The sequence below is a fragment of the Acyrthosiphon pisum genome, chromosome A1 (assembly GCF_005508785.2).
Source record: "Acyrthosiphon pisum isolate AL4f chromosome A1, pea_aphid_22Mar2018_4r6ur, whole genome shotgun sequence".
NCBI classification, from domain to species: domain Eukaryota; kingdom Metazoa; phylum Arthropoda; class Insecta; order Hemiptera; family Aphididae; genus Acyrthosiphon; species Acyrthosiphon pisum.
The window spans coordinates 66,686,469-66,700,077 of record NC_042494.1 but is presented as its reverse complement, the minus strand read 5'-3'; the positions used below and the strand labels follow the sequence as shown (position 1 = coordinate 66,700,077).

General features: G+C 27.6%; 1 protein-coding gene across 6 annotated transcripts in view; it reads right to left on the bottom strand.

The window, feature by feature from the left end:
• The window catches only part of LOC100161658 (rhotekin), a 39,556-nt gene that overhangs the window by 12,675 nt on the left and 13,272 nt on the right, over positions 1–13,609 (bottom strand). For 2 of the 6 annotated variants that reach the window (XM_001943953.5, XM_008189336.3), the window contains exons 1-2: positions 6,041–6,266; positions 2,571–2,751 (exon numbers count right to left, since the gene is read on the bottom strand). The exons of 3 other annotated variants lie outside the window; for them this stretch is intronic. In XM_001943953.5, the coding sequence (XP_001943988.2) occupies positions 2,571–2,729 (159 nt within the window). In that variant the 5' untranslated portion in view covers positions 2,730–2,751; positions 6,041–6,266. Of the gene's footprint in view, positions 1–2,570; positions 2,752–6,040; positions 6,267–13,609 lie in introns of those variants that run through there. One more of the 6 variants, XM_029487400.1, reaches the window with a different exon arrangement.

The following is a 13,609-nucleotide window of genomic DNA, read 5'->3' as shown; positions in this document are numbered from 1 at the left end:
TGTTCTTTACTAAAAGTTTGATAATAAGTAGATTCACTCTAGTATCAAAACTAACAGCTCACTATTGAGAATAGTGAACGACAATTTGCTATGTCGTGCGTGTGTAAGATAGAAACAACACACGCGGGTGTAGCGTCCTCTTAACGTGTTGGCTTTATTTCATGTCACCGGTCAATACAATAATCATGCCAGATAAGGTTATCGATGAACTGAGCATCCAAAAAAATAGAAAACGGGATTTTGTATTATAACTTTTTTTTTTGTTTATCGTATTAAACACGGAATTGTCGTTAGTATGAATTTATAATAAATGTTATTAGGTACTATACAATTTGTGTTAATTCTAATTTCACCTTGATCTACACTAATCTCAACAAGTTAGGGGATTTTAAAAATGTATATTATATTCGTATTTATTGAGTGTACCTATTATTATATATTTCATCCCCCCTCCTATCAAAATTCCTAAATACGCCACTGCATATATACATAACTAAATAAGAACATTACATTTTGTTAACATTCGATAACAATGTAATTAAATATTCTTTATTATTATTTAAAAAAAATTTGTTCTTTAACTCGTAATGGCAATTCTATCTTACATAAACAAAAAATTATTTGATTTTCGTGAGCCAAAATCAAATTCATGTGAGAGCCACCTTATAGCCAGTAACAACCTATAGAACGGAAAGCTTAAGACACTCTTAGTCTCAAGGAGTCTATTGATCGGATTTTTATTGAAATGGGTCTAGTAGTTCCTGATATTAGTTGTTCGTACAAATCTAATTTCAAATTAAAACATGCTAAAAACGAATTCTGAAAATAATTTCACAATAATACAAAAATGACACCAATTATTAGCAAAGAAATAATTTAAACGAGTGTAAGGCGAGTATTTTGGTTGTGATGTGATCAAGTTAGACGATGGTCAATATTTAGACCACATCATATGTGTGTTTAAATACATTTAATATGTGGGAGGGAGACGAGGGAGGAATTGTAATATTATCCATTGATATTGCAGGACAAGGAATAAGACGCACGAAGTAATCCTGAAGATGTCGATTGATTTACTTTTAAATTTGAATCGCCATTTTTTGTACCAGTCATGAGCCCAATAGTTACGGCAGTTATAAATATTATGAATCTTTATGAATTTACATAATATCCTCTTTAGGTTATATAACAATAAATTATGATTTATTAAATTGCCATGATATGAATTGTTTTACATTTATCTCTAAATAGAACGATTTATGCAAAAACTATAATGTTAAAACCATAATTTATTTGGGATACAGTAAACTACATATATATGCTTGTTTGTACGTATAGTCAAAATTCATTATCACTAAACACTTCCTATAGTAATTATTTATCATTATTTATGTAAAACCACTCGTGCAAAAAAAAAAAAAATCGCAAATAATAATTACAATCATTCATAAGCAGTATAATATATTTTATATTTAGAAATTATACTCAATATAGTTTAATACAGTCTATATGATATTTATTTTATATACATACGAACATTTTTAGATTCTGAACCGAGCGATGAATGTTTTGTTTTACAATGATACAAATACTAGCACTTTCTATACATGATAAAACTTTCAAAATATTATGACTCTTTTTCAAAGAAATTTGACATTTTTGATATTTTATTTTAATAATATTTTCTGTAAATGTCGATAAAAATGTTTCGCTCGGTAAAAAACCTCGGAAATTAAATACAAGGTTCTTTATAAAGTGTTCATATACCAATTAAAAAATATGGAAAATACATAGTCACAATGTTTTTTTAAAGCCTTTAAAGTTAGTTTCAAGTTGTTAAAATCAAGAACATTTGCAAATTAATTTGAAGCTACATATTTTTGTAAAATTTTAAATTTTTATAGCTAAGACTTGACAATTTAACAACTCATAACTAATTCCTACTGAATCCAAAAAACATGTAAACACAATTATTTTTATAGACATTTGAAGTTCAAATATGGACAAAATTAGATATTCAACCAAAGCATATCATCTAAAGTTATTTTGTTATAATATAAAAAAAATTATCCGTGAGTACCTACTTAAAACTTTTAACATACATTATTATATTATAAATACACAGTGACAATTTTTTGGTCAAAATTAATTCAACCTACCATAATACTATAATACTAGTAAAATAAATTACTGCAATAGTAATGTGAATATATCAATAATTCATAAAATATACTTAGTAATATATAGACTGACAGACTTCGCTCAGAATCATTTTTCATACGCAATGTTTCATCAATGACGAGGTACACTCGACACCTACCTACAATACAGCGATTACCTACTTTCCCCTTTTTTATACATGCACTTTAGATAATTATCGTATATTATACGATTAAATAGACCTGATTTTTTATTTATTTATTTTTTACTTATTTATTATGTGTAAAATATGATAAATAAATATATGTATTTTCAATATGTATACGTTAAACTGTTGATGCAATTTCGTCACTAGAACAATAAGTATATGCGCAATTAAAATGTTTTTGGAAATTCTTTTTGGTTCTTACCTTAAGATTATGAGCAATTTGCTTTATATAAAACATTTCCATGTCTTGTATAACGTTAGGTTTTCCACTGGTTTGATTTCCAGTGGTCTCCAAATAAGCAGAATTTCGGCGTTTATCTTTCAGCGTTAAAGCGGCCAATGGTGGGAAACACGAGTTCATGGCCGATGGTCAAATTTTACAACTGTAAAAGGGACGCATGGAATTTTACACTTTGGCAGAAACAAAGGTGAAGAGAAAATTATTAAGTCCTGAAGTGGATCTGGTCCAAATCAGCAGTGTCTCTCTCTATTTTGGTCGTCGCCATCGTCATGCGTAGAGTCGTTATAACGTCTAACAAATTATTATATTCTATCGGTCAAAACCACGGTGTATGTACGTAAGCACAAAAATAATAATGGATCGCATGAATTACCAGAAACAAAAATTAAACCATTGACAAAAGAAAGGCGCTCATTCTTCTTTGATCACAAAGGGCACATGCCGTGCTCATTATGCGCTCTACAATAAACGTTCAAGAATAAGTAATAATCATTTTTCATCGTACTATTATATATATAAGGTTTTTAAAAACAAAGTCTTGAAATTGTAAACTACACTTTTCATCGGACAGCATCAAGATTATGGTTTTATATGGATGTACACAAACATGACATTATGCTTAGGTTCTTGGTTCACATAAAAGAAAATATAGAAGAACACGAATTTACATGGTCCGAAAAATACACAGAATTATAATACTTCAATGATATTAGTTTAATGAAACGAAACACCGTTAAGCAAAAAGGTATAGAAATATTATCCTTATTATTATAGTTCCTCGCAATGCAAAATAAAATATTGGTTATCATTATATAAATAACGATATACAATATACATCCCCTACGTATATATAGAAATTAATTAGGTATGCATCAAACCCACCAATAACTTTTCCATTACATAGATACATGTTGTACATAGTACTATCGAACTTGGTAAGTACACCAAAATTTAGCTTAGTTAACAAAAAAAATATTTATGTTATTATATTGTTTGCTTATTGAATAGAGGTAGGAAAGTAAAATGTCACAATATCTGCAGTTATTATTCAATAATAAAGCATGTTGTTGACATTTTCGGGTGACCTACATACCTATCATTACTATGCTATTTACAAGACAGATTTTCATATTCCTAAAGTTTATGAAAAGCTACTTAACTTTTTTTCAATTGATAAAATAATTTGTACTTTGTTTAGATCTTGAAAAACAAACGTTGATAATTTGTTAATTTTTGCACGCAATTAACCAAAGGGGCCGTCTGGGGAACGAATCCTCAAGGAACAATACGTATATCAAATATCCTGGTCCAGTGTCCTTCTTGTTATTCATGAATTATTATTATGAGTACGACTTCGGACTTTCTAATTTATTTTTAAAAACTACTAACGACAATTTGAACGCCACTAAAATGGTTTGATTTGAAATGTATGACTATTATATTCATTCGACCAAACGGATAAAATACCTACATAAATGCTAGAATAAGAATCTTTAAAAAAAACAAGCATGTTTTGTGATCCACCAATTCATTTTTATTTTATGTGAAAAGATCAAATATATAAGTACGAATAAGGTTACCTATTGTAAATAAATAAAATCGATTAACATAAATATTATAGTCAATTAATATATAGTAGTGAATTTACGACTTTTTAAAACTATAAATAATTATTGTTTTTTTAAGATAACCTTATCAAACAAAATCTCAGTAAAAATAAAATGTATTGATTCGAGAGAAATGATAATTATACTAAATAAATGTTTCGACAAATGCACTTATTTCATATGAAATAAAGTTTAAAACTTGACTTATAACTTATTAGTATCGATTGTGTCGGTTACGAAGACCCTTAAGCCAATTTAATGATACACAGAGGACACTAAATAGCATTAGAATCATACAGCTATAAAATCATTGTTTAGTTAAAAAAAATATGATATGTAAACAATAATTAAAAAAAATGCTTGGTCTAGATGAAAAGAATATGTATAATATATTTTATGTATTAAAATGTAATAGGTAATATACTCAATGTTCTCTAAGTACCTATATATAGAATCTATAACAAAATGTATACTATTAAGCCGAAAATAAATGTAATTGCATTGCTATATAGTGATAAAGGTAACTAAAATGGTACATTAAAGCAATATAATATGTTCTCGATAAACAGATACATTTGGAACAATCTCCTACACGTGTTTGCAATGACTGGAATGATAACATAGTGGTAAAGAAATTATGACATAGGAAACATAAAAGATAACATTTGAATTTTGAAAGCTTTCGGTCGTTAATACAAAATAAAAATCACTAGCAGCTATAGGAAAACGATAATGAACTTGTAAACATGTAAATCAAATACGGTTTGACGGCTATCGTAATGTTTAGGGTTTTGCCGCCTTGTTTCAATCGCTATGGAAATGTCATGCGAAAACCGGTTCCGCACCTTTCACAGAGTATATTGAGAAATATGAGCAAAAGAGTTTAGAACAATTAAATGGGGCCCACATAACCTTAAACAATATTTTATCATAATTATTAATTATAGGTATATTTATACTAAAACGGAAAGTATATTTTTTAATTTTTACTATTAAAATCTTAAACCATTTGAGACAAACATGGGAACGACGAAAGATAATAATATAATTAGGTTTAGACAATTTACTATTATTGACTTCGAGTATTGATTTAGTGATTTACACTTAATATAAAACATTTGTTGACGGACGCATTATAAATCGTGTAGGTACAGCTTAATACATAATGGAAAAAACCTCTATCAAAAATAATATTTATAGTTTATATGCAATGTTTTTATGCTAACTACCTACAGATTGATGTAAAAGAACAAAAATAGAAGTGAATTCAAAATCTATTGAAATACAAACGATAAAGATTGAATATAAAAAATTCGAGCAAAACTAATATTATTTAGTCACGAATCACGATAATCATCGAATCTACACCCCCAAAACAATTAATTTTAATCACCTTTTCTCAAACACAAACATATATAACATTATACAACAATAGTATAGTGTGTAGCACACACATCACTCGAAAAACGCCACTTAATGTGATACACTGGACGTGCCTACCTGGTTAAAATAAAAAAACATACAAACGACCGTATGATGTTACCTCATATCATATTAAACGAACTGTTTTCACTTTTCGGTGATAACATCGAAACGAGAACGAATATTGCGGGGGTCGTAAATTTAGAAGGGAAGAAAATGTACATACACCGCAGACCCACTCCAAGTCAACAGATACCTAAATAGAGGGAGGGAACGTAAGCAACGCATACGACGGAGATTTCGGCGACGACGCACAATAGAATATTATAATATTATCCGATATACTGCAGGTGGTCGTCTTCAACAACGACGTCCTTTCGTCCAAACTCGCTACGAACTTACACAATATTCTAAGCAGGACATCAATTAATGATATGACGGCGGGGAAGTCTGTCTCCGTTTCTCGAATAATACAATAATATACGACACTATATTATGGTTTATAATATGATACTATGCAATGCACTATAATATTACATTTTACGTTTCACAAGCACGGCGCAGATGCATCAGACACGGGCACGAACGCACGACTACCGGACTACGGCTGACGGCACAACGCGCGGGGCCAATGTCGGACGCGGCGTGGGTTATTTTTATTCAGTACACGGCGCGCGACCTGCCGGCTGATGTCAACACTAACCACCCAGCGAAGGGAACGATGATGTCACCAACCGCTGTGAAGGTGATTGAAGACCGACGATGACTATCGAATTATGTGGCATATAGGTCTGGTGAGGAAGCTATATGGTATTGGTATGTACATATAGGCACATAGCCCCCACAAAAAACATATTCACGTTTGACCCAAGCTACAATTTTTCGGAATAATTTTTTATGTTTTTTTTTTAAATTAAAAATGGATTTGTTTTGATCTTATTTTTAAAATCAGTAGTGCATATCTTTGGCCTAACTAGTCTCGTTTTGAAAATAAAAATATTTTGTTAAATAATAGGTATTCAATAAAAAATAATAAGTTAAGTACAACTCATTTTTCTGTCCTCAAGCCTATCTCTACAGGGCAATAAGGCAAAATCAATATAATAAATATAATAGTTATTTAAATTTCGGTATAAAAAAATAATTGATGAGAAGGAGATGGCGAAGAGACCTCCCTCCCTGTATAGTGGTGCCTGGAAGATGATTGCGTAGTATATATCTAGCGAGTAAATAAAAAATACCTTTATTAAACCATCAGAACTGACAAACGTACAAACATAGGTATTGACGATTTTTTAAACATATACGACAGTTAAAGTCTCTAAGCAGTATACACTTTACAGTCAAGTGTCCGTTACCCTAAGGCCAAAATCCTAATTTACATATTTACAAAATACTTAAGATTATACATTTTAATTCAAAAATGTATACATATTTAATTTACATAACTTATTAGTAACCCAAATAATAATACTGCAAAATTGAACATTATGTTAACTTATTATATCAATAAGTACCAACTCAATACTTATACTATAGTATTACTATTAGTGGTTTCTACCCTTAAAACGTGTCTCCCGATCATAATTCGAAAAAGGACATAACGTGATCCTTAATTCCGAGAATTAGGGTGTATTAAGGTTTATATAAACCATATAAAGAGCCAAAGTGTCACTAACATGTGCCAAAACAGATGTAGTCTTAAAAATGAATTCGTTCTACTGACCTATTTATTCTCCACTGTTTTCTAGAATAATAATTCTCTAATTTAAATTAAACGCATAAAACGTAAAAAATATTTAATATACTGTATAATAGATAATAGATGTATATAGTAACAATATATATATATATATATGTAGGGAAATTCTCCGCTCAAACACGCATATTATCCAATAATTGTATACATTTACTCAAATTCTGATTATGACATTTTTAAGTATTTTTAAAAGATTAAGTCATTATTAAGATTTGATTATACTTATGTCTTATGCCGTTTAATTATTTTAAGTGTTTAATTACAATAAAATTTTTTTTTTTTAAATAAGAACCATTCATTTTTACTGTAAATTGTTTATTAGTCGTATATTAAACAAAGTTTAATAACTTAAAATCTACTAATTCCAGAGCTAATTCTAATTTTGATTTACATCTACGTTTAAAAAAAAATCATGTACTTAACAAGTGATAATTCTCATTTAAAAAAAAGAAGTTTATATCGTGAAAGGTATAATATCAAAGTAATTGAAAAGATGGTCTCAATATGAATATAGTTGTAAATTTCGAAAATCAGAATATTTATAAAAATCAAAATCTTTATTTCATTAAAAAATTGAGTATTATTTAAGTATGTTATAACAATCGGAAATTACTTGCCCTAGAATCAACACAATATATATTCACCATTTGACGTGCTTGTCCATAATCCAGTTTAGTAGCCACGGACCAAAAATATGTATTTCTAAATTGCCATCAATCATAATAATAATATGAACTATTTTTCTGTATCATTATTGTCTAAAAATGCATTATTTTTGGCCTACATGATAAACTCTAATAACGGCTTGTAAAATATAATTGCTAGTATTTTATACCTACCTATAAAAATATTTGAAACGTTTTATCAAAAAATAAAACTTGTTTGAGTGAGTGATCTGTAATTATAAAAGACCGAAATACATTTGTTTGATAATGGATAGACTGCAATCTCTTATAAAATCGAGTTTTCGTAACAACCTACATGTTATAGTAAATAAAAATGTGCTATCATTAGTTCAGTTCGTGCTTTGTTAATAATAAATTAGGTATCTAACATGGAAAACATTATCATATTAAGTTCAATCTTGATTGATAAATCATCGTTTAATTTGTATGTATTCTCTTACGTTTATGCACTTTATTTTACTTAATTTTATTTAATATAGGTAGGTATAAAATATATAAAGACGTTTACACATTTGTATATTATGCAACATAAAAATAACGTTTAGTATAATATATATATTTCAACAATATTCATCTGATGTACCAAAAAGAATATATTAAATATAAATTAAAGCATAAAAATATATAATCGAAAAAATATTAATCCCATTAATCTATTAGAGATAAGAATAAAGTAATGTTGAAAAATAAAGAGTTATATTTTTTGTTTGATTGATAATTTTCAATCTATACTTTAGAAATTAATGTAGGTACCTCTATGTGATATTTTACGGATATACACTAATAATAAAATTTAACCTCGACAGAGGCGCCAGTCGAGTCAGTATTGTTTTCATAATATATATAATAGCGGGTGGGTGGTAGGTGGCAATATTTCATTATTAGGTTTGGGATAACACATTAACACACCTAATTGAACTGAAAAGTATAAAAAAAATATACGAACACAGCAGAACATAAGGCGTTAGTATATTATAGTTATCTTATATTTGTATTTGTTATTGATGGAGTTACAAACATTATTATTAGCAATGGCCAATACAAAAATTGTAAATGGATGGACCAGATGGAAAATTTAATTCTTTAAAACTATAGACTTTTCGACAAAAAGTAAAACGTGTAATTCAAAAGAGTACCTATAGGCTATAAGTATTATAATATTATAAATTTTAGTAATAAATAGTTATTAATTCGGAGTTAAATCAATTATTACGCTTTCTTATAAGATTCGTGCGAAGCTGATTCAATTCAACGTCATATACCTACGTACCTACATAATTTACGAATTTATCATTACGTGATTCCTGAACTATTAATCCCAAATAAGTACTAAATATTAAAACAAATAATTGTTTATGTTAATTTTATTAATTATATACAGTGTGTAAACAGTAATCGAGAACACTCAATATCTTTGCGTAGAGACCTGCTATTTGAATTTCGTTTTTTTGGCAGTTGTTATGACATAAAAATACACATTTTTATGGTCTTTGAATTTTTTTTACTTAACTAGTCACATGCATGCGCATGTCAACTTTTTTTTTAAATGGCAACCCCCTGCTTTAACCACTAATTATTTTTTGCCTATTTTTTTAATGAATTTTGGTAGTTGAATCAACTTTCTAAGTCCAAAATTGACCAAGTTACAGCCAATCAAAAAAAAAAAAAAAAAATTAGAAAAAAAAATGCGCTCGATTTTCAGCTTTTTGATTGTAACTCTGAAAATAATTATTTTAGGATTGTTAAACATTGAAATTTTTGTAACTATTTATTACGGTGATATTCATACGTTATTTTAACTTCAATTACTGAGTAATTTTCAAATAACAAATAACAATAAATTACAATTTAAATTTGTATATACCTAATGCAATGAATGGATGGTGTTACATACTTAGAATTCGACATTTATAAGTCCAATAACTTTAAGGACCACATCAATTGTATTTACTTATGATGGCATATTTACTATATTTTATTACGTTTAAGATTTTCCCTTTAATGAAGCAACAAATATGTGTTATAGAATATTATACAGTTGCTAAATTAATTACCTACATAGTACAGCTCCGTCACTCCAGCACCCCAAGTTCTGAATTTTTGTACCAAAATTTTACAAGATAATGTTACCATTTTGTAACGAAATGGAACCACAATAACTTTTTTTATAACTTACAAGGAAGTTTAGAATCCTAATCTTTAATTCCAGGTACTAGGATACCATCAGTCCAGCATCCTATACACTTCAAAATTATATACCCAGCTCACGCTGGTGGGATGAAGCTTATATATATTACATTTTTTTTTTTGTGAGAAAAATCTCAAAGGTTAAAAATTAAAAATTACTGTTTTATAATCAAGTGCTGGCCCCTAGAATATAAATTGAATAAAGCCTACTCACTACCTTCTCACTACCCCGTGTCGCAGGGTATGTTGAATATATTCAACTTGTAGGTAACGTGTCGTCTGTGTATTAGTTATACAGAACACGAGTACACGACACAGTATATTGTGAACCCAGTTAAGAGTTATTAATAATTGTTAAGAACCGAAAAATCATGTGTAAACAATAAACATTTAGTGGATACAGAACGGAAAAATAAACACAATAGTCATAAAAAAAGCGGATGCAAATATTGGAATATATTAAAGCAGCAGGGGAGGAAAAAAATGAATGAAACCTATTTATTTTAAAACGATTGTGTAAGGGCATAATATTCATTGTTCATTAAAAATTAACCAATTATTGAATTATGCAAATATTCAAATATACGATGTGTGCAGCCATGTAAGTATATCGTGTATATCGTATATGTGCTTAATATGTTAATACTTCAAAGTTTAAATTACTTATAGTCTGTACCTACGTTAAATCCAAGTAAAACAGTATTTTCGCACTTCAAAATAACTATAGAGTACATCTAGTATTAGTTATACACATTATACGTATACCAATATAAGTACCTATAGGCTATAATATTAGGTATAATACTTGATAGTTGATAATATAACATGGCAATTAAAATAATGCAATAATTACAATCATAATCGTTATATTTTAAATATATATTTAGGTAATATTATCAATTGGTTTAATGATGTACAGTTTTAAAACTAAGAAGCCAAGTAGTAAATTACAATAGAAAAAAACTTTTCATAAATATATTATGTGTATACACTATACATAATAGGTCTTCTAATCAGATTACAAACAGTTGTGACATTCAAAATGAATAACAATAATATTTTTTTTTGATCTTATAGTCAACAATAGAATAATTGATTACGTATTATTATATCTATTATTTGTATTAATAAAATAACAATGTAATATTACAGATTGCATAACAATACACATAAAATAATATACGGCTTTTTGTGATGAATTATTAATTAATTAAACTATTAGTAATGGTATACTAGTTTCAATAAAAATAAAAAATAAATGTTTTTTTTTTTTAAATTATAACAATTAATTAGCAAATGGTATTTATTATCGAATAATATAATAATAATATACCTAACATAATTACCATCCATAACAGTCATGAATCATTCAGATCATCGGTCAATATCAATGTAGGTATATAACCATTAGATCACACAATCACAAATTTAAAAAAAAATTGTTTTACCTGATAAAATTTTATGTCATGACTTTTTAGATATTTATTTTCCATTTCAAGTTTATTGTTATAGGTAGTAAGAATCTTAATAGTTTACACTTTATATATGCGATAATTGTTGTATAAGGTTCCAGCCGCCCAGTGCCAAAATAATTTTGTCCAAAAAAATACGCTCTTCGAAAATAATGATCCTATTCTGTAAAATAAACCAAATTTGATAATTTTTTTTAACTAATAGAGAGTAATATTCTACAGGCTGCATTAAAGTTCAATTGAACTCCATTTTTCAATATTTGAATATCAAACTTATAAAGAAATCCGGTGATAAATATTAAAAATGTCTTCAAAAATAATACAATTTTTAATTTTTTTTATATATTATTAGGTATATTATAAAATTATTTGATATAAAATAAAAATCGGAGATCAATGTGGCCCGTAGAAAGTCTTTTTCTTTCAGATAATAAAATAGTTATCAAAATCTACAAGGCCTAAGAATTATTCTTGTGAAATCAATTATTTTTTACATTTAATACACCGTATCAACCACACTTACACAGGCACCGGGCAGTAGATTAGAGGATAAGTATTATAATTAAAGTGGCAATTAAAATATAAAATTTAATTTTCAAATTTTTAAATTTTTTAGAATTGCGGAAAATTTTAAAACCGACATCGGGCCTCTTAAATTACAGATGTATCTACCCGACTACCCGTAATATAAAATAATATTATTTAAATACATAATAATAGAATATATTTATAGTATTATTTTTTTTTCTTCATAAAAGTAGATTTAAATAACTATGAAATAAACAAATTAAATGATTAGGTATCTATATGAAGTATAGCGGTCTCAAACTTCGTTTTAAACTAATTACACATAAAGGAATTTTGTACCCATCATGATCGGTCAGTGGACTTTAATGAATATTGTCACACACGTATTTTGCTATTATTGTTTGTGAGGATCGTTATTATTTAATACATAACAGAAATTGAAGAAGAAAACTCAGTTCAGAAAAGAGAAAACGCACATGTGTCGTTCACACTAGATGAAATTATACACAAGGACATTTCTTACAAAATTAATTTTAATTCTAGTCTATCTTCTAGAGGCATACACAAGATAGTAATAATGTTGATTTTGAATCAATAATTAATAGAGTTAATTGCGTTCTTCAAAAACATTTGTGTATTAATAAAGTTATTGTTATGTACAGGTATTTAAAAAATATAATAATATTTCACCAGAATGCACCAACAAGAATAACGCTATGAATAAAATATTTTAGATTCTGAGTGGAACGATGAATGTATTGATTTTACAATAATGTGTGTTTTTTTTTTATTTTTTATTTTTTTTTTTTTGTGTCTGTCATCACCTATTAGGACAGTAAAAGTGCTTGGATTTTCTTCAACAGTACCTTTTCTGATAGGAAAGTGAATCTAGTTGGTACTTTGGGACTAAATTTTCGAGTAATTTTCAAAAGCACCGTGAAAAACAAAAGAAAAATTAAGGAAAAACGGGAATTTTTACGCAAAATCTGTTTTCGAGAAAATTGATTTTGGTTTTTGGTGTAACTTTAAAACGAATGACTGTATATACATGAAATTTTCACTGGTTGTTTATATTTCCATTTTCTATACATGATAAAATTTTCAAAATATTTTGATTTGTTTTGAGCTGTTTACGGACAATTTCAGTATCCAATTTAATTAGTTTTTATTTCTATGAATGTCAATAAAACATTATTTGTTGAGTAAAAATACTTGAAAATTTAATACAAGGCTCCTACTATATTGTTACAATGATATTTGAAAAATATTAAAAATCCTTAGTCACAGTTTTTTTTAATTAGCATTTAAAGTTCAAAAATTGACAAAATATGTAAAAATC